The 20257-nt window shown below is 39.5% G+C and overlaps 1 protein-coding gene across 1 annotated transcript in view; it reads right to left on the reverse strand.

The window, feature by feature from the left end:
- Positions 1 to 19937, reverse strand: part of LOC122789102 (myosin-4) — a 101497-nt gene extending 81560 nt beyond the window's left edge. The window contains exons 1-8 of the mRNA XM_044056302.1: positions 19921 to 19937; positions 10587 to 10636; positions 9325 to 9540; positions 9089 to 9232; positions 8849 to 9005; positions 7729 to 7756; positions 7513 to 7621; positions 5856 to 5948 (exon numbers count right to left, since the gene is read on the reverse strand). Of these exons, the coding sequence (XP_043912237.1) occupies positions 5856 to 5948; positions 7513 to 7621; positions 7729 to 7756; positions 8849 to 9005; positions 9089 to 9232; positions 9325 to 9528 (735 nt within the window). The 5' untranslated portion in view covers positions 9529 to 9540; positions 10587 to 10636; positions 19921 to 19937. The remainder of the gene's footprint in view (positions 1 to 5855; positions 5949 to 7512; positions 7622 to 7728; positions 7757 to 8848; positions 9006 to 9088; positions 9233 to 9324; positions 9541 to 10586; positions 10637 to 19920) is intronic.
- Between the last annotated feature and the right edge of the window lie 320 nt (positions 19938 to 20257).

Genomic DNA, 20257 nt, shown 5'->3' on the forward strand with positions numbered 1-20257 from the left:
TAGGAGCCGGTCCCCTGCTTTAGAGCTGGTATCTTGAGGTCTCCATTATTGCAAGTTACAGCTTCCTCAGCCCCTTCATTTCGATCCTCTAGAAGCCTCTCTGATTTGGATGTGGATCGCATGGTGCAGAGACTACTGAGGACACCGGCACTGGCAAAACTTTTACTGGAACCAACCCAGAGGGCCTCGGAACTGACCAGACCTGTCCCTTCTACTTCTATTCCTCCTCTGACCCAAGCTGCGGGATTGGAGCCAGAATGCACGGAGCTGATTGTGGTGGAACCGTTGGAGCCGGGACCAGCTGCAGGATCTTTGTCCCTGACTGCTCCAAATACCTCAGTGCCATCCAAGGGGTCGAGGAATCAATATTCACCGGTCGAGTCTGGAGAGGAGAGTCGAGCCGAGATTTTCTCAGATCCGATCCTGCCTATTGGGGCCTCAGAGCATGTGAGTTTGGCTCCTACCTCTATGATACTGGGGGGAACTTCCGGTTCTTCAGAGCCAAGGCTTTCCTTGGATCATGGGCGGGGTGCTTTCGAGGTTATGAGGGGAGCACTGTCCTTAGAGGCACCCCCACATTCGGGTTGAACCATTCCACCCCATAGGGCACCGGTGTCCCTCTCCACATAACTGATTACACACAGGCACAGAAACCCAAAGCCTCAGGATGCCTCAGTGGATGAATCCTGCTCTTCCAAAGCCCCTCAGGAATACCCTTCTGAAGAGGTCACCCAGAAGAGAGCATGTAAGAGGAAGCATTTGGACTCCCTGCAGGAGTCAGTCACGTCAGACACAGACCTTGATGATTCAGAAGGGTCCCCACAGTCGCCCTCTGAGGATGTCTCCTTTGATGACATTCTAGAGATCCTTAAACAGAGAGGGAGCTGGAAGACCATCACCCCTTCTGATGAGGAGTCTGTTTACCTGAAGGCTTTCCGGTCTCGACCTTCCACCACATGGATGTCTCTGCCTTTTGATGAGCTTATGGACTTAGTTTGTCAGAAGGCGTGGGAATCTCCAGACACAGAGAAGCCTGTCCCTATGAGGCCAAATAAGTTTACCACTTCCCTGGAAGATAAAACATTTTTGACAAAAGGTATTCCGGTAGATGCTATGGTGGTCATGACAGCCACCAAGAAGGAGTTGTTGGAAACTTCCACTTCTGTTCATCCTCCGAACAAAGATTTGCGCATGATGGACAGATACAGAAAGCGCATGTTTTCTTCAGTGACCTTTACTCTCAGGTCTCTGAATTACTTAACCCACTTCACTATATTACAAAGAGATCTTCTAAAGCAGCTTGGAGATACTCTTCAGGGTTCAGTAGCAGAGGGGATAGCAGATAAGGTATCATTCCAGCTCTCCACCCTTAATTCTGTAGTGAACTCATCCATGATGCTAGTTTCTTATGCAGGCGATGGAGCGAGTAGGTCAGTGGGTTCAGGAATAGCCCTTAGGATACATTTCTGGATGTGCATGTGTAATTTTGCAAAACCCTTCAAGTCATCCTTTGTTAACACCCCTTTCGATGGCTTGTATCTGTTCAGGCCTAAAGTCAAGGAGACACTAACCAGCTGTGAACAGGAAGGAAAACTCTTTCTGCCTTCGGAGTACAATTTTCCACCCCTTCTAGACCCTATCCCAAGGGTCAAAAGGGGGGAAGATGTGATTTTGGAAATCCCAGAGAGCTTTTCCAGACACACGTGGTGAACCTTTCTCCAGGGGCAGTGGAGGAGGTCATAATGGAAGATGCCAGCAACATGGTAGAGGGGGATCTGCAGAATCAGGGCAACTGAGAATCCCTCGGTAAGGCCTTCCTGAAAGGAGGCCCACCTGTCCCACTCTGGAGGCAGTCGGGGGTCACCTATCTTTGTACCCAGATGCCTGACTAAAAATAACAAAAGACAAATCGGTACAAAGCATCATATCCAGAGGCTACACAGTACCCTTTTCCATGACACCCCCACAAAGCAAAAGGATCCCGGACATTCCACCCAGTCACAGGGATCAGGCAATCATAGAAATTCAGAAGTTGCTAGAAAAAAAGAGTCATCCAGTCAGTCCCTGTAGACCAGATAGGATCTGGGACTTACCAATTTTAGATCTCAGCAGACTGAACAAATCAGTAAAAAAGATAAAGTTCTGGATGGTCACACTGCAGTCAATACTTCTCTTTCTGGGAAAAGACAATTGGATGTGCCCTGTAGACCTCCAGGATGCGTACTACCACATAAAAATGGACAGGCCATCCAGGGGTTATTTGCGCTTTTGGATGGGAGCCAGTCATTACCAGTTTCAATGTCTACCCTTTGGCCTCACTACAGCACCCAGAATGTTCACCAAATGTATGGCAATGGTCATGGCTCACCTGAGGTGTTCAGGATTCCGAGTAGTTCCATACCTAGATGACTGGCTCCTATCCGTCACCACCAAGCATTTACTAATACAAGCAAAAGACACCACCTTACAGCTTTTTGCCCATTTGGGGATTAGTATAAACTATGAAAAATCTGCCTTATTGCCATCTCAACATATCTTTTTTAAAGGCGCAGATTTAGACACTTCTACTATGATGGTAAAGCTTCCAATAGAAAGGATACAGGCCCTTCGAGCACAAGTGTTAGATCTTCTGTGCAGAACAAAAGCTCAAGCAAGGGAAGTTTTGAAAGTACTGGGCATGATGGCAGCAGCAATCAATGTAATTGCTCTAGCTGGAATGTACATGAGTAGTCTACAATGGCTTATTTTTACACAGTGGTCCATGCAGGAACTCCCAATGTCTCACCAAATAATGCTGACGGAATCTTGCAAGAAAGACCTACATTGGTGGCTTCACTGAGATGAAGTGACATTAGGCCAACCTGTTCTCCCAGCTCTGCTAGCTACGGTGACCACAGATGCTTCCCAGATTGGGGGGGGGGGGATTATCAGGGAAGACTAGCACAAGGCATGTGGCAGAATCACAAGGCCCACTTGCACATCAATGTCCTAGAGATGAGAGCAGTGCTTCTAGTGTTGCAAGCATTTCAGGACTTTCTCGCTTTAGGAATAATTGCAATCCAGACAGACAACATGTCCATTGAATGGAATATAAACAAGCAGGGAGGAATCAAATCTTATCCCCTTTGTCGAGAGGCCCTGAGAGTATGGCAGTGGGCAACATCCTCCCAACGCTTTCTGATAGCAACCCACATTCTGGGGGAATCCAACGTGATAGCGGACAAACTCAGCAGATAAATATTGATGACACAAGAGTGGTCCCTCAAGCAAGAAGTAGCGGAAATGATTTTCCAAAAATGGAGTCAGCCTTGCTGTGATCTCTTTGCCAAGAACACGAAATGCAGCAACTGCTTTGCCCTAATTCCCCCTCTGGGGAAACCACTAAGCGATGCACTTGTGCACAATTGGCCCCTGGGTCTCCTCTACGCTTTTCTCCCATTTCCATTGATACGCAAAGTTCTTCAGAAAGCCAACACATTGGGAAGGACATTGATACTAATAGCCCCTTACTGGCCTCGTCAAATTTGGTTCCCCTTTTTTGCGGCTTCATCTTCAGGAGGAACCTTGGATTCTGGACCAAGTGCCAGATCATCTGATTCATTCATCGGGAATTCCTCAGCCATCCCTTCAAACCCTCAAGTTGACAGCTTGGCTGCTCTGATTCCAGATATAGCCAGGCTACAAAATCTTCCATCCGCTGCACAACACATTTTAATTTCTTCTCACAAGACTTCAACGAGAAGGTTATATCTTAGCAAATGGAAAAGATTTTCAGTTTGGGCATTAGCGAATCATAATGACCCTTATTCAGCATCTATAACTTCTATTCTGGAGTTCTTGACAAAACTTTTTAATGAGGGGGCAGCTGCAGCTACTATCTGAGTTCAATTGGCAGCAATTTCAAATTTTCACCTTAGAAATGATGCACCAAACATTATGTCCCACAGGCTGTCTAATGCCTTTCTGAGAGGCACTGTCTTTTGAGACCACCTATTAAGCCCTTACTACCACCATAGAATCTAAATTTTGTTCTATCTAGGATAATTCTCCCCCCTTTTGAACCCGCATCATCATGCAAATTGAAGTTTTTGACATGGAAGACTATCTTTTTGGTAGCCATCACCTCACCTAGGAGGATATCAGAACTACAAGCATTATCGATCAAACCCCCTTACCTGTTGTTCTACAATGACAGGGTAACATTACGTACAAACTTGTCTTTCCTCTGAAGGTATGTTCAGAGTCCAGCCTAAATCAATCCATAGACCTACAAGTTTTTTCCCGAAAATATGGGAATAAGGCAGAATATATGCTACACCAACTTGAAGTTTATAGACAATTACATTTCTCTTTGCACAGAACAAAAGGATTTAGAAAGTCTGATCAACTAATTTTTCATTTTCAGATGCTAAGAAAGGAGTATCAGTAGCAAAACCCACTTTATCTAGGTGGTTATCAGACTGCATTTCATTCACTTACAATTCAGTGAATAAAAAACTGCCAAACAAAATAAAGACTCACTCTACTAGGCCGGTTTCCACCTCTTCTGCTTTTAGTGCCAAGTTGCCAATAGCTACCATTTGTGCAGTGGCAACTTGGGCAATGCCTTATACCTTTATCACTCATTACAAAGTAAATTTGGCCTCCAGGGACAGGGCCTCCTTCGGGTCCACTGTTCTGAAGAATATACTCCCATGAGCCACCCAAGACGATGGTGCTAGGGACGCTGTCCCTTCAGTAAAGAATGAAGGCGAGATAGGACAACTTCACATAAAGAAGTTATGTACCTACCATAACGTGTATATATATATATATATATATATATATATATATATATATATATATATGTGTGTGTGTGTGTGTGTGTGTTAGTACACAGGCAAACAAGATCTGGGGAAGGCACTAAGGCATCATGGGATAGGGAATAAGCCACGAGCTTGTTGAAGACATTGAGCTTGTATAAACGGCCGAGTCAGAACCGAAGATTGGTTCCGAACCCCATCAGTAAAGAATGAAGGCAAAATGGACAACTCACATGGGATGTTATGGTAGGTACATAATAACTTTTTTAATCTGTAGTGGTAATTTATTCCATAGGTAGGAAATCAGGTTCCACTACATGTCAAGCAAATACTTCTTTGTTATCCTTGAAAGCTAGTCTTGGAGACCTTGCTGTACCTGTCAGGAGGAGGGCTGTCAGTGCCACAGCTGGTTCGAAGTGAGAGGGTGTGTGTGCGTGTGTGTGTGTGTGTGTGTGTGTGTGTGTGTGTGTGTGAGTGTGTGCGTGTGCATGTGTATGCATGTGCGTGTGTGTGTGTGTGTGTGTGTGTGTGTGTGTGTGTGTGTGTGTGTGTGTGTGTGTGTGTGTGTGTGTGCGAGTGTGTGCATGTGTGTTGATGCCTGTTCTATGCAATAGCATTGCAAGGGTCAGTAGGGAGAACACTAGCACAGTTTTTATAATCATGATAATTGCCTGATTCAGAGATGATACTAAGCATCTAATGAGCCTCTGTTCCATGTTGCATGTCTCTGAATTGCTAGTTAGCAATGTAGTGTTCTTAAACCACAGCAGCGCAGTGCTAGTAGTTCTATACAGCTGAATTCTTTGAATACAGTCCAGACGTTACAGAATAAAATATACATTATATCTGTTTTTTGTTCTGTTTCAAAGTGAGAGTTATTCACTAATTTAAGACCCTTAAGTAACACCAGCTTCTGTTACTTCATGTGCGGAGCCATGAAACTAACAATTTCACTATCATTTTATTCTTACATGTTTTGAAATTCCAGTATGAAAAAACAATTAATACTGCAGCAACTGATGTAATCCAAAAATGTTTAGCTCATAAACTTACAAAGCGAGATGAGTTGTCATTCCTAATGGTCTTGGCATTACCGAATGCTTCAAGCAGTGGGTTAGCCTGAATGATTTGATCTTCCAGAGTTCCCTATAAAATTAAAAATAAAATACCATCATTAATATTAAAGTCAGTTCAGAACAATCTTTATTTATCCAAAAGTCTGTCAACTGTGTGATATAATGTTACTAGCTAAGCAATGGATATTATACTATAAATTCTGAATGTTTATATCTGTATTTGATACCCGAATGTATGCCAGGTTTTATCTCTGTTGATTATCACCTGTAGTTTTTTCCCTTCAGATGCTACATATGGCTACTGATGTCTGCTTTGAACTCTGCCCACTTTTTGTCTCACTTTCTCGAAGTATGAGTATATTATAAAATATATTGAATTACATACCACCAAAAAAAAAAAAACACTTGAACATACCTGCCACCACCCATACAAGCAGAACACATTTCATTGCCCACATGCAATATGCACAACACCTAACCTCCTATCTAACATTAACATGGTCTAACTACTAAAATACATGCACACTGCTAACACAGAAAGGCATGCCTTATGTGGGGAGTTTCACCCTATAACCCCCAATGTGGCAATTTAACCCAATATTCCCTAACTTATATATATCTACTGCATGGTCATGCAGCCGTGAGCACAGTGAATGTCTCACTACACTGTTATAGTCAGCATAACACAACTCAACTATAGCAGCAATCTATCAATCCTGCTTTCAATTAAAGAAAATTATATGCAGAATATTGACCAGTTGGGAAGTCAACAAACTGCATAGTAACCATACACACACACACTCACACACATTTATACACATACATGCATTTTCTCTATATCTATCTGTGCATGTATGTATACACACATGCATACATACAATCCCACTATGATTAGTCAGTTACAAGGCACTGAGTGTTCAACTTGATAAGTTTCAACAGTACCTAGGAGAAAATAGGAAATATGCTCAATGGCTTAAGTATTCACTGATGTGAGGCCAAAATGAAGAGTTTTACCCTGGGGAATTGCAGTACAGCCCATACATACATAGAGAACACTTGTTTATGTAACTTTAATTTATGCTTTTAGTCTTTACAATTAGATAAGGACCACTTAAGAAAAGCCTGATTTTACTGCTTCATTTAGATTAAAACATAAAGAAGGGGAAATAATAGAGAATAGCAAAGTAATGGATGAGGACAAGGGGAACCCCACTCAGGCAAAGCATTTATCAACATCTACAGCATCAGTAAATACTCAAAATCAGTAAATAAATATAAAATGAAAACCTGCTTTAATGTGTGTTACATGTGCATTTCATCTTGGCTAAATTACATCTTTCGAATCTCATATAGACTGGGAAGTGGTGTGAATTAAATCATTGGCCCTTCACACCTCATTAACAAAACATTTAAGCATGTATCCAAGTGGTATAATATTGCTCCCTTCCCTTTCTTCATTGAAAATTTTGAAAAATAATATAGTGTACTCTGTATTTCCAGCTGACTACTTTTTTGCTTAAGAAAATGGTTAGAAATTAAATAAATGCAGAATAACTTAATTAGAAATGATCTGTGATCAGAATGTTGCAATTTTGTGTTTCTTCATAATTGTATAAGTGAGTCAATTTTCTTACCTTACTTTGAGCCTCGGTTTCTTTTTTCTTTTCACCCAGGGCTGCAATTGTTGCAAAATACTGAATGACACGTTTTGTGTTTACAGTCTTCCCAGCACCAGATTCTCCACTACATGTAACAAAGGAATTAATAAAAATGCAGTCACTGGAGATAATTTGTACAAATTTAATTTGAATGACAACTTGAATTTCTCAACTATAAAAGTAATTTCTTACGTGATAAGGATTGACTGGTTTTCACGATCTGCCAAGGAAATAGGTACATTTGTAAATATGTTTATTCATGTGTTTGTTACGAACCAATTGTATTTGTTTGCATATAAGTATTTACTATAAGATGCCTTGCAGATTTGCTTCACTAAATTGCTACCAGCTTCGCATTGACATACTGCAACATGATATACATGCTTAACATAAACCTACATTCACAGTGATAAATACACATCTTTGAACAAGATAAATAAATGTAGCTTTACTGCTTCTGTTGTTGCAACCATATGCATTCATTCTTTTATTAAAGCATCATTATGTAAATACATAGCATAGAACTACATCCTGTATTAAGCAGGCATTCATAGGTAAGTAGTAGGCTACCTGCCCTTGTGGGCCTTTTTAAGCCTAGCAAATTTCCCATTACATATTCAAAATAATCCATCCCATTTGCTTGTAGATTGGTCTTACCCATCCCATGGTTGATAATTATATATTATCCCTAATGAGAATAACTGGGATCATAACATAGAAAATTTGAGGGGATCCATGTGTGGGATAAAGCATTTAGCAGCTGCATCTGTCTATTAGTAGTACAGGGGGCAGTCCTGGGGTAAATATTCTGTTTCCCATCCATAGATCTAAGTTGCACTCAGTTATAGACAGGGATGAATTCTGATTTATTTGGATGGGGAGTCTGTTCACAGTAGTGATATTATTTGGATGGGGAGTCTGTTCACAGTAGTGGTATGCTGTATGAGATATACCTGCCCTTCCAAGCCAATCTCTTGATATTGCAGAAGAGGTTTAGATCCCTAGACCAAGTATTTCTGATGCCATTTGACTTGCTGATGATTTGACATGCATCTTACATATAGAGTGTATATGTTAAACTATAGCACAAATTCAGTTGTTTCATTTTTTAAAGCATTTAACAAATAAAAATGGCAAAAAAAAAACATTGTTCGTTTTACAGAGTTCTCAAAAAAATGTATAGTTCTGATGACGTATTAATATTTTCTGTGCTGTTGTACCTCGAGGTTATGATTCATTTTAGTGTCTTTTAAACAGAAGTAATGCAGATGTAAATTAACATTTAAATACAAATTGCAAACAAGTTACTCACCAGTTAACATGGACTGATACGCATTGTCAGAGATGGAGAAGATGTGGGGAGGGGCTTCCTGACGCTTCTTTCCTCTGTACCCAGCAACCACCTCTGGATTGTACACTGGCAACCACTTGTAGGGGTTAACAGTGACACAGAAAAGGCCTGAATAGGTCTGAAAGAGGAGAATGTCAACAGTTAAAAACAAGCAGTTAAAAAGTGTTTGCTAGAGAAGTTATTTTATTTTATTTTACTCACGTAGATCATCCAGGCTGCGTAACGCTCTTTGAGGTTGTACAGCACAGCTGGTTCATGGAGGTGAGTCATCATGGCCATATCTTCAATTTTGTTAAACTTGGGTGGGTTTTGTGGGAAGACTTGATCATCTTTAACTGTTACAGTCTTTAAACAATAAGGATATTTGTTTAATAGGTTATAACAAACTTGGCATAAACCAGAATTTAAACTAATAAAATGAAAACATTTGCACTTACCTTTCCATCTTCAGTTTTTACCGTAGCTTTGCCACCTTCCTTACTTTGGATTGTTCCCTTAACATAAGCTACTTTGTCATCTGTCACAAATGTAGCTGATTTTGCATCAAATGGAGCATTCTGGGCTTCAATCCTTTCTTTCTCTGATTTTCGGAGAAAGGAGGCAGCAGGCCCAAATATTGCCATTTCTGCATCTGAACTCATGGTTGCAGCTCACTGTAAATTACAAGAGTTATTGTTTATGCTAACTGCATAAATGAATACAAAAGAAACCATAGTTGTTTACATTATAGTAAGAACATGACCAGTCTTTCAGTTCTGATATATTCTCTCAAACAAAAAACATGTAAAAATGACAGGGAATGTTGTTAGAACTAGGTTCAAACAGTAGAAGAGAAGGAACCTTGATGATGGTCTCTACATATTTTCAAAGAATGGTTAGGCTTATATATTTTCAGTTTTCTTTATACTCTACAGTTTCTGGACACTTTACAACATATTTAGGCTGTTCTGTAGTGATCATATCTAACGTTTCAGAATGCCAAGAATTCAAATTGTCCTAAGATTCCTATGCTTCAGGACATAGGAAAATCACAGCAATTTTAGCCCCATGACTTTCTGTAGTCAAGCATTCTGTAAGCAAAACACTTTCTGCATAAAGAAAACATTTTGTGCATTGCCTCTGCGCTTCCATCTGTACAGTCTCTGATCGCAGCTCCTAGCTATTGTATATAGTTTTCTTTACAGGACAGTCCCTACATGCCTTCTTGCCTTTCTATTCCTGTAGGTATATATTCAAATCACTGTGCCATTTGCCATAATGTTTTTAGTCTAATTCCAAGAGCACCCTGATATCTACTATCTGTAACCGGTATAAAAATTTGGTGCTGTATTGACACTTGTACTACCAGTGTTGTGTCTTACCTAGGCTTTTTTTTACCTAAGTTACATGAAATCACACTTTTATTTCTTGTACCGTATTCCTGTTTTTATCATTGCGCCTATTGCTTCAGCACTGCCATGTACTCTCACATTTTGTACACACTTGGGGTATGGCATGCCTGCTGCTGCTTTACTGGTTTCAGTAAACTGATGCAGCCTTGTCTCCAGCCCTGAGCAGGAACTGACCCTCTTCTACTCCTCTGATACCCCAAAAGTCTGGTTCTTTCTAATAAACAATTACTATTTTAGGTCACTTCTCTATGCCATGTCACCTTCATGCACCCATACATGGACCTAGTACTCATCACATAGATACTCACCTGGGGTTACGAAGACTGCTGAAATGCTGATGGTCTGAAGGTGTTCTCAGCTAATAAATGAAAGAAAAATGGTAATAAAAAATCAGATGTTTTATTATCTCAGTATGAATGACAGAGTTACTTTAGTTAAATCTCACATTTTTTCATATACTGTTTATGCACTGTGAGTTAAGACCATGTACCACTGAGCTGTTTGTGTACCATGAGTAAGACCATATACAACTGAGCTGCAGTGTTACTGACCAAAAAATGGCATTTAAAAAGGAGGGCCTCCTAATGATGCTGAAAGGTGACATCACTGCAGATTATTTGTACTTAGAGAATGGACGACCTGTACACCAACACCCTGATTGGAGAATGAATGTTCTCCAGCAGGTTGTTAATCCACAGGTAATGCTCACTGAAAAATGAGTCTGCTGCTTCAAGGGAGCATATTAAGCTGCTGTGGAGCTTAGACTGAAAGAAAGCTAATGGCCGTCTTTATTTTACACTCACTAAGCAGCCTTTTTGCTGTATAGTGAGTATAAAATAAAAGAAATAAAAAAAAAATAGAAAAGTGTGTATGTGTTATGTCTGTGTATGTGAGTGTATGCATGATTGAGAGTCAGAGCGAAATTGATTTGAGCCATTACTTCACATTTAATAAGCAGCGCTTTTGCTGTTTAGTGAGTGTAAAAGAAACATAAAGAAGAAAGAAAAGTGTGCATGTGCGCTTGTGTATGTGTGTCTTTATGCTTATGTTTCTGTCTGTATGCCTGTGTGAGTGTATGTGTGCTTGCATGCATGAGAGCATGTGTGTGTGTGTGTGTGTGTGTGTATGTGTGTGTGTGTGTGTGTGTGTGTGTGTGTGTGTGTATGTATGTGTGTGTGTGTCTGAAGAGCAAGAGCAATCGAGCAGTGGCAGCAGCTAAGAGGTTTACATACCTCTCAACTTTTTAGCTCAAAACATCTGGATAAAGCCTAAAATAAAGGGGGAGCAAAAGCTAAAAAAATAAGAACAGATATTGCTCTTACAAAATTACATAGTTACTTAAATAACAGGATTTGTTTCAGCGTGCATTCTTCTGAAGGAAATAAAGTCTGATACTCAAATATATGTCATTATATAGTTACTTCAGTCTCTAATGACTGGCAGCAAAACACACATTTTAGGAATAAACGACCAAAAACGTGAAGTAAATATCTTCATATTTTTGGAAAGTGTTCTATTTGGGATATAAAATACTTCCTCGAACAACATTTACATATACTACAGCAATTTAGTAACATTAGGCGGAGGAACTGTTTTGCAATAAAAAATATATAAAAAAATTTAATAATAACAAAGTAAGTAAAACACAACAATTTTACATACAGCCCATTCTCCAAGCTCAATAATGCCCTCAAGGGTGTGTGTTACTTTGTAAATAAAGCCCTTCCATGAGTACAGACGTCCTCTGCCTGCAGCATCAAGCCTCATAACATCCCGGGGTGAACATTATTTACACAGTAACACACACCCTGTTGGGCATTATTGTTTGCTTATATCCCTTACTAATTAATTACTTATTACTGAACAAGTGCTGGGATCATTAACATTGCTGCTTCATAATACTTCATTCTCAACTGGCATGCCTGCTGTGTGGAGCTGCCATGTCCTCCTTGCATCTGTGTCCTTTTTTGTTGGGTGGTCTGGTTTCCTCCCCCCAACTCAAGTGTGTGTGTGTGTGTGTGTGTGTGTGTGTGTGTGTGTGTGTGTGTGTGTGTGTGTGTGTGTGTGTGTGTGTATGTGTGTATGCATCCTGTGATGGGCTAAGACGCCATGCAGGATTTGTTTCTCTCTATAACATAGATATAGATTAAATATAGGTATAGATATATATCCCCACCATCGTAATACATCATAAACAAAAGCAAGGGGGATGTTAGAGAGGGGACTGCTACTGCAACACAACAGTGATCTATTAGTACATATACTGTTACGGTACGTTTACTAAAACAACTGAACTCTGTTCAAAATTAGATCATTGTTACAATAGCCTAAGCTAGCTCTGTAGATTACCATAGCTTAAGAACATATAGGGAGAAGGAAGGAATTCAAGAATCCAGGATCCCCTGGTGAATGGTCCTAATAAACCTTGTTCTGGAGCTGGAAAAGGAATCCAGATTCTAATGCTTTGTGAAAGTATATACAGAGGACCAAGTTGCTGCCACTAGGATACTTGTAGAGTCCTACTTTTCCAGAAAGCTACAGAAGAATCCAGATCCTGGTAGAATGGGACCTAATTCTACCTGGAAGTAGTTGTTATGGAGAGATAGGCAAAAATAAATAGTAAGAGACAACCATCTTGCATCTGTCTGCTTTGACACAGTTGTCCTTTTTTTTTTTACTTACCATTATAGGATACAAATAGCTGATTGGGTTTCCTGGAGGATTTAGTTGTGTCCAAGTAGTATCTGAGCTGCCTGTGAACATCTAGAGTGTGCTTGATTTTAGGTTCTGGAAAGAATAGAAGATGATCAATACAATGACATTGGATAAACTTTGAAACCACTTTAGGCATAAAAGAAGGATTTGTTTTCTAGAAAACAATGTTCTTGTGGAAAATGAGTAACAGCTGACTCACTCTAAGAGTGTGCAACTCAGATACTCCTCTTGCTGAAGCCAGCGTAATGAGTAACACAGCTTCCTAAGTCAAGAACCTCAAATCAACCTGATGAGCTAGTTCCATTGGAAGAAGTGTTCACCTTTCAAGCACAAAGTTGATATCTCATGGAGGAGCCACTGCTTCACTTAAAGACAGGTAAAAAGGGGATCTAAAGGCAGACAGACAGAAACAGCTGAAAGAGTAATCATGCTATATGAATAAGGAAGGAGTAATAAAGGCCAGAGGATAATAACTTGCACAATTAATGTCAAGCCAGGGGCATCTGGGCCTTCAATGGGGCCTAATTCTTAGAATGGCAACAACTGAAAATCCTTTCAATTACACATAAAGGATTTTCTAGTAGCAAGTTTTCTGGCCTCATTTAGTACTTGTTGCTCATGCTCAGAAAGGGGTGCTTAAGGGTTATCAAAAGTCTATCATCCATGCAGTCAACTAAAGTGTTTTCCGGTTGGGGTGTATCAAATACCCCCTATATTCTATGAGTAAATCCAGCCTGTGGGAAAGCTTGTGTTAATTACCCTTGGCCAGTTTCAGAAAAATGGGAGGGCGACTGTAGTCTAGGCCAAAAGGGAGTTAACATCACTATCTTTGGAGAGTCCTTCTGGATCTTTAGACGAACCCTTAGTGTCCATGGAAATGGAGGAAACGCATACAGGAACACCCCCATCCATGGGAATGAGAAGTCAACTGTCTTCATGCCTATTTGCAAGGAATCCTGGAACAGAAATTATTTTATTGTTTCTTTTGAAAGGAGGCAAACAGAGCTATTTGAGGGGTTCCCTACAGATATATCAATTCCTGGAAGGCCCTCTGGTGTAATTTACATTTGTGATAAGATAGTCTGGTACTGTTCAGCTTGCCCGCTACACTGTTTTGCTCTGATCAATGCATGTGGCCTGAAGAGTCAAATTGAGTTGAGTTGCCATTTTCCATGCCATCACTGCAATTCTGAAAAGAGGGTAAGACCTAGTACCCCCTTGTTTGTTTAAATAGCACATTATTGTGGTCTTGTCTACGATAACTCGAAAAGGTCCTGGGGACCAGAGATGATATAATGCTTTTAAATCATTAATTTTTGCTGGCATTTCTTTTGCATTGATGTCCTTTTGTCTGTCCTGCTTGTTCAACTGATCTTGCACTTTCAACTCTCTTGATATTGCCCCCCACAAAGCAAAGTCTGGAGCATATGATGTCACAGACTAAAGAAGAGGTAGAAGGAAGAAGGGGAGACCTGAAGAGAGATAACTGGTCCCTCACCAGAATAAATCTTTTCTTCCAAACCCCGACAATGCAATCTAAAAAGATAAAGCATGTTGATGCTGAGATCAGACCGATCTGCTGTACCACTGATTTTTTTTCTCATATAGCATCTGACCAAGGGAATCATAGCAATGCAATCACAGAAGCCATGAAACACAGAATCCTGAGAAATATCTTGGCAGATATTGGGGCGGGTTGGAAAAGCTCAGGAAGAATTCTTTGTAGAGTTCTGCTTTGTCCAATGGAAGAAAAACTCTTCTTAGGGAAATATCTGCAAGACATCATAGAAAAAAATACTATGTGAAGGGATGAGGGATTATTTCTGGAAGTTCACTTGAAAACCAGGACTGAGCAGAATTTTTTGATGCATATCTGAGAATTCTGACAACTGGAAAAAAGGCTGCAAAGACAATTGTCCAAGTATGTTAAGATGTGAGTGCCTTGATGTCTGCACTAAGTAATTGCAGGAGTCAGACAATTTATAAATACCATTGATGCACTTGATTGACCAAAAGGTCAGACAGAGAAATGTTAACATAAACCAGACAGAGAAAATTTTAAGAAATGTCTGAAATGTTTGTTAATGGGAATGAAATGATAAGCATCTTTTAAATCTAATTTTAACCTTGAAACTTAATAATGGAATGAGAGGCAACAGAGTTTGAAGGGATAACATTTTGAACTTTGGGTATCTGATAAAAAGATTGAGGAAGGAAAGATCTAAGACTGGTTTCAAAGTTCTGTCTTCCCTGTGTTCCAGACACATACTTAAATAAAGATCTTTTCCTATCTGATCTAAAGGCTGTAGTTCTATGACCCCCTGAGACAACATTTGCTCTAGAACAGGAGGAAAGAGGGATGCTTGTTTTACAGAATGAGAACGAATCCCCTGGAAAGGAGACAGGAACTCCCAATACCATCTGTACCCCTGTTGCATGATTTTCAGAACCCATTTGTTTGAGATGTTCTGATGTTGCTTTGGAAGGTGCAGACATAGACTGAGGGAAAGTTTGCCAGGCTGGGTGAGGGTCATGAAGAGGCAAGTACTCATTTTGACATTTTGGAATGTCCTTGGTTCTAGGAGGCTCCTTGCACTGCTTTTTTAATCCTGTTTGTTAACACCTTGTTGCTTGAATTGCTTTTTAAAAAAGGGTCCTGAGTTAGAAAGAGCAGTTTTTATTAAATTTAGAAAAGGAAATTTGGAAAATGTGGGTGACCCCTTGAATCAATTGCTGTCTTCCATCAAATCTTATAAGTACCTCAGGAGCAAGAGAGTCAAACAAAACAACCTTATCAGTGGGAGAATGTAAAATCTCCTCTTTAACATCTGCTAAGTTTTGAGAATGTTACCAAGCAAATCTTCTCATAAGTGACACTGTCACAACAGCTCTGGAGACAGTATCAACAGAATCATAAGAACACATCAAAGGGTGCTTGTTTGCATGAGAAGCAGATACGATTAAGGCACTCAATATTTTTTTTTTTTTACTTTTGAACAGAGAAGGTTGACAGTTAACTTTCTCATGGTCTCAAAAGAAGCCAGTAAATATTTTAACCTGTGATCCTGTTAGAGGGAATTGGGTTAGCATTAACAATCTGTTTAGCAGTAGAAATTTTAGATAAGGAAATCACTGCAGGATCTGCTTTAGAATTTGAAAATAGCTATTTATGATTCTAGGATACTTTGTATAACTTAGATTTTTAGGAGCAGGCGTCTGACTGTCAAGCATGCTGCAAGCTGTTAAGAAAACGTCTCGAAAGCTGATAAATAGGAGGAACACCTGCATGCTGTGGAATATCCATTTACAACAAATCATAATACCTTTGCTGGGGAATAGAGATTTCATTTTGTTCTCATTGAAATGACTCTTTCATTTTAGCTAAGGTCTCAGAAGAAGATGGCATTTCTGGAGTGAAATCTGAAGTAGCACTTTCCTTGGAATCAGAATATGAATATTCAGTTTGAGGAAAAAAACACCAAAGAAAAGTATTCCCACTCCATTCCCTGTTCATCTAACTGGGAATCAGCATCAGAATGTGAAGGAAATATTTTTCTATTTGATTTTAATGAGGAAACAGGATTTGAAAAATTAAAGGCACATTTTAGTTCCTTACCAAATGGCATCAAGTTAGATGTACCATTCTATTTTTTTTCTTTTCCTGTGAAACTCCCCAGAACAAATAATGACTCATGGCATTGGCACCATCCGGGGAATCAGACATAGTAATCCAGTTATGCAATAAACCTTCACCTACTCCTTCTCTCTAGACTGGCAAGAGTTGTTTTCCCTCACCTGAAGAGTACAACCTTGCAGCTGTAGAGGATGTGTCTAACTCCTGGTCGTTCATGGCTTCCCAAGGAGCTACACCAGAGGGAACAAGCAACATAGATGAGCGAACTGAGGAACCAAGTTCAGCCACAGCAGTCACCCATCAGTGGCTGAGGTAGTGAAGGAGATAGAATGACATCCTAAAACTCGCTAAAAATTTTCTACTTCTAGTAGACAGGAAAGAAAGAACTGAAGTAGGGTTGCCACCTTTTCAAATGGCCAAAGTGGGACATTTTCTGTACAAACATCAGATTTTACAGGCCGACACATACACATGGTGAGTACAAAGGATAGAACTTAACTTTTTTGCTTAAATAAAAGCTTATTCTTGTAGCATTTTAGTTGCTTATTCTGTTTCTTATAACATTAAGGTATTTTAGATACAGAATAACTGTTTTATGCAACTATTACATAAAATATTGGAAATAATTATGTCCTACAATCTCAATTATGCAACTATTACATAAAATATTGGAAATAATTATGTCCTACAATCTCAGGACACTTGCCATTTTTAATATTTTTTGTCAGGACACAACTGCACAAAGAGGGACTGTCCCTCGCAAAGTGGGACAGGTGGTAACCCTAAACTGAAGAGACAGGTAACTGCTCCATGGTCTAGCAGAAAAAGATGTCAGAAAGGTGGTCTCAGAGCCTTGAGTTGTAAACCTCAGATTTTAAGATAAAAAATTAAATGACAGTCCTCAAAAACACAATATCCTTCAGAATACATCAGTTCTACATATGTGTGTAGAAAATAAGTAGATAAAACAGATTTTACATAGTTTTCTCACACAAGCATATAGTGAAGAAAATTCCCCTACAGGTTGTGATAGCCTATAAAAATTAGTGTTCTTTGCATAGAATAATTAAATTCACAAAAACAGATTTTCCTGATAAAATGAATTTGTTGAAGGTTTTCCCCAGCAGGGTATTTATCTTGCATATACTGAGTAAAACTGCCCAACAACTCATGACAGTCCATAAAAATTAATGTTGCTAGCATAAAATAATTGCATTCATAGTAAAAGCACAGTTTTTCTTCATGAAAATGAATGTGTGGAAGGTTTACCCAGGAGGGTATTTATCTACCCAGCCTTGAAGGATCACCAGCCAACTGCCAATTCCACAAAGCATACAGATGGAGTGAAAGCCCTCTAGATTTTGGCACCCAAAGTGCTCTCTGTGTGGCTCTGCTTGAGCCCCTGAGATTTAGGGCACATGGAAGATGCCCTAAAGCTTTGAAAGTTGGCTGATGGTGATATCCAGGGCAAGATATAACCCAAATAACTTAGGCTACTGCAACTGTGATGTAATGTTGATCATCTCTAGTATGTCTGCAGGTCAGAATCATGCCTTTACAGAGGGAGATTGGGTATTGTGGAGGCTGGAAGACCTGACTGACAGAAGCTATGGAAAAAAACATGATTATATGAGTTAGACAATAAAGCAAGAGTAAGTAAACTAAAACGGACTCATTTGTTTTTTTCAGAGTAGTAGAAAAGGTGACAACAAACCAATAAAATGCAGTTTAATGAAATATATGGCTCTAGAGAAATCAACAGTGACAAAAATGATACTGTCTGAGATCTGAGTAGAAATAGGGGTTGCTTTAGTTCTAGTACCCATTTCCCCATGTATCTACCTTCCAAAAACTTCAAATCTGGCATATTTCAGCTGTCTAATATTTTCATTTCATCTTCTGTATAGTAGTAGTAGTTGTACACCTAGCTAAACAGGGGCAGTTTGTAATTCTGGATATACTATCATTTTCACACTGTATAAGAGTTGAGATAAAAGGTGTGCCACTTTAAAACAATGCATTGGGCAGGCATCAAAGTCATGATGTAGAAAATCACTACTCAAAACGTAAATGGATAAGCCCACAAGGCACACATTATTTCTTTTCAAGGGCAACCCACTAACACTGTGTGGTTAACTTCAGATTGACACAGTATGCGTGATGTAAAGTTCCAACACCAGGCCTTTGAGTTACTTTTTAAGATAAAATGTTGGATTTTAGAACTAGTGAGGACTGCCTTTTTCCAACCTTGCGTAAGGTAAACTGTGAACCTGAATCCCTTCTATGAAGAGCACAGTTGCTAATTCTGTAAATTCTCACTTTTGTTATTTACCAGGGTCAAGATATGGAACAGTACAGGTTCACAGCCTTGATTCAATGCCCGTATATATATATATATATATATATATATATATATATTTTTTTTTTTTTGGCTAGACTACTGTATTTGGTTTACATTTTTTTATTTCTGCTAAAAGCAGCCTACCTAATTTTTATATTGATCTTGCTTTTACATATATTTAATTAGTAATCTGAGGTGACGGTGTAATTACCTTTAACCCCCCCCCCCACGTTCTATGAAAATAAACTGAATCTTGTATGGTTTGTTAATTGATGGACCCTTGAAATAAAAATACTTCAAAGACCTAAAAACGTCCGCATGCAAAGCAGGGAAGCTTGTTTTCTTAGCACAATATGTTTACAAGTACCCTCATCAATCTTAACTTCTTAATTCGGGTGGCACTTCCATTTGGAAACAATAACACGTTGATGCCGGAGTTTCGTGAAATCATTGCAGGTAATAGGAAAATACCCTATTGTAATACAGTTATTGTGTTCAGGTTTCTTTCCAGTATTTGAGTTATAAAGCAGGGCAGTTTCCTAAGGTTATACAATGAAATTTAGTATGACTAACAGCAGATGATATAATCTTCATTACAGCATGATACATTAGTACCCTTGTTTCTACACACACATAATATTATGTGTGTATATATAGATAGACAATTGAGATATACACCTAGCAACAAGGACCACCAAGGTAAGCTGATTCATAATAACGTTGCATGCAGAAAAATGTGCACACAATGTAGATTCACTGCCCCGCGACAACCCCCCCCCCCACACACACACACACACAATCTTCTTAGCCTTATATATTTAACATTTCACAATGTAAGATGTGTGGGTCGGAGTAATGTTGCTTTCTAATATTAACTCCTCCCTTCCAAAAAATGCACTCATCCATTTTCCATTTACAAGTTCTCGCTTCAGTGAATACAAAGGTGACCTACCTTAGACGAAGGCTTCTGGTGGGTAAAAAGTAAAATAATAGAGGGCTAACTTTTATAGGGAAGTTTCTGCAAGCACAGCACCGGCTTTCTCTATATTAGGAAAAGAGCTCAATGCCAGTGAACTGTTTTGGCTGACTGCGTCCTGAATTACATAGAACTGGCACCCTGACAGTATCAAACCTCTTGTGACCTTTCGGTTAGGCAATTAAATCGGCTAAGAAAAAAAGATGTTCAGACCATTTCTGGCCATCTTAGTCAGCGCGGCATTGATTTACAACTGCTTCCCAAGTTTATAAACGTTTTTAACGGCTCTTGCGTAATGTTAAATTCTGCTGTG

The sequence above is a fragment of the Protopterus annectens genome, chromosome 14.part0 (genome assembly GCF_019279795.1).
Source record: "Protopterus annectens isolate FY-2018-M chromosome 14.part0, PAN1.0, whole genome shotgun sequence".
Lineage (NCBI taxonomy): Eukaryota > Metazoa > Chordata > Ceratodontiformes > Protopteridae > Protopterus > Protopterus annectens.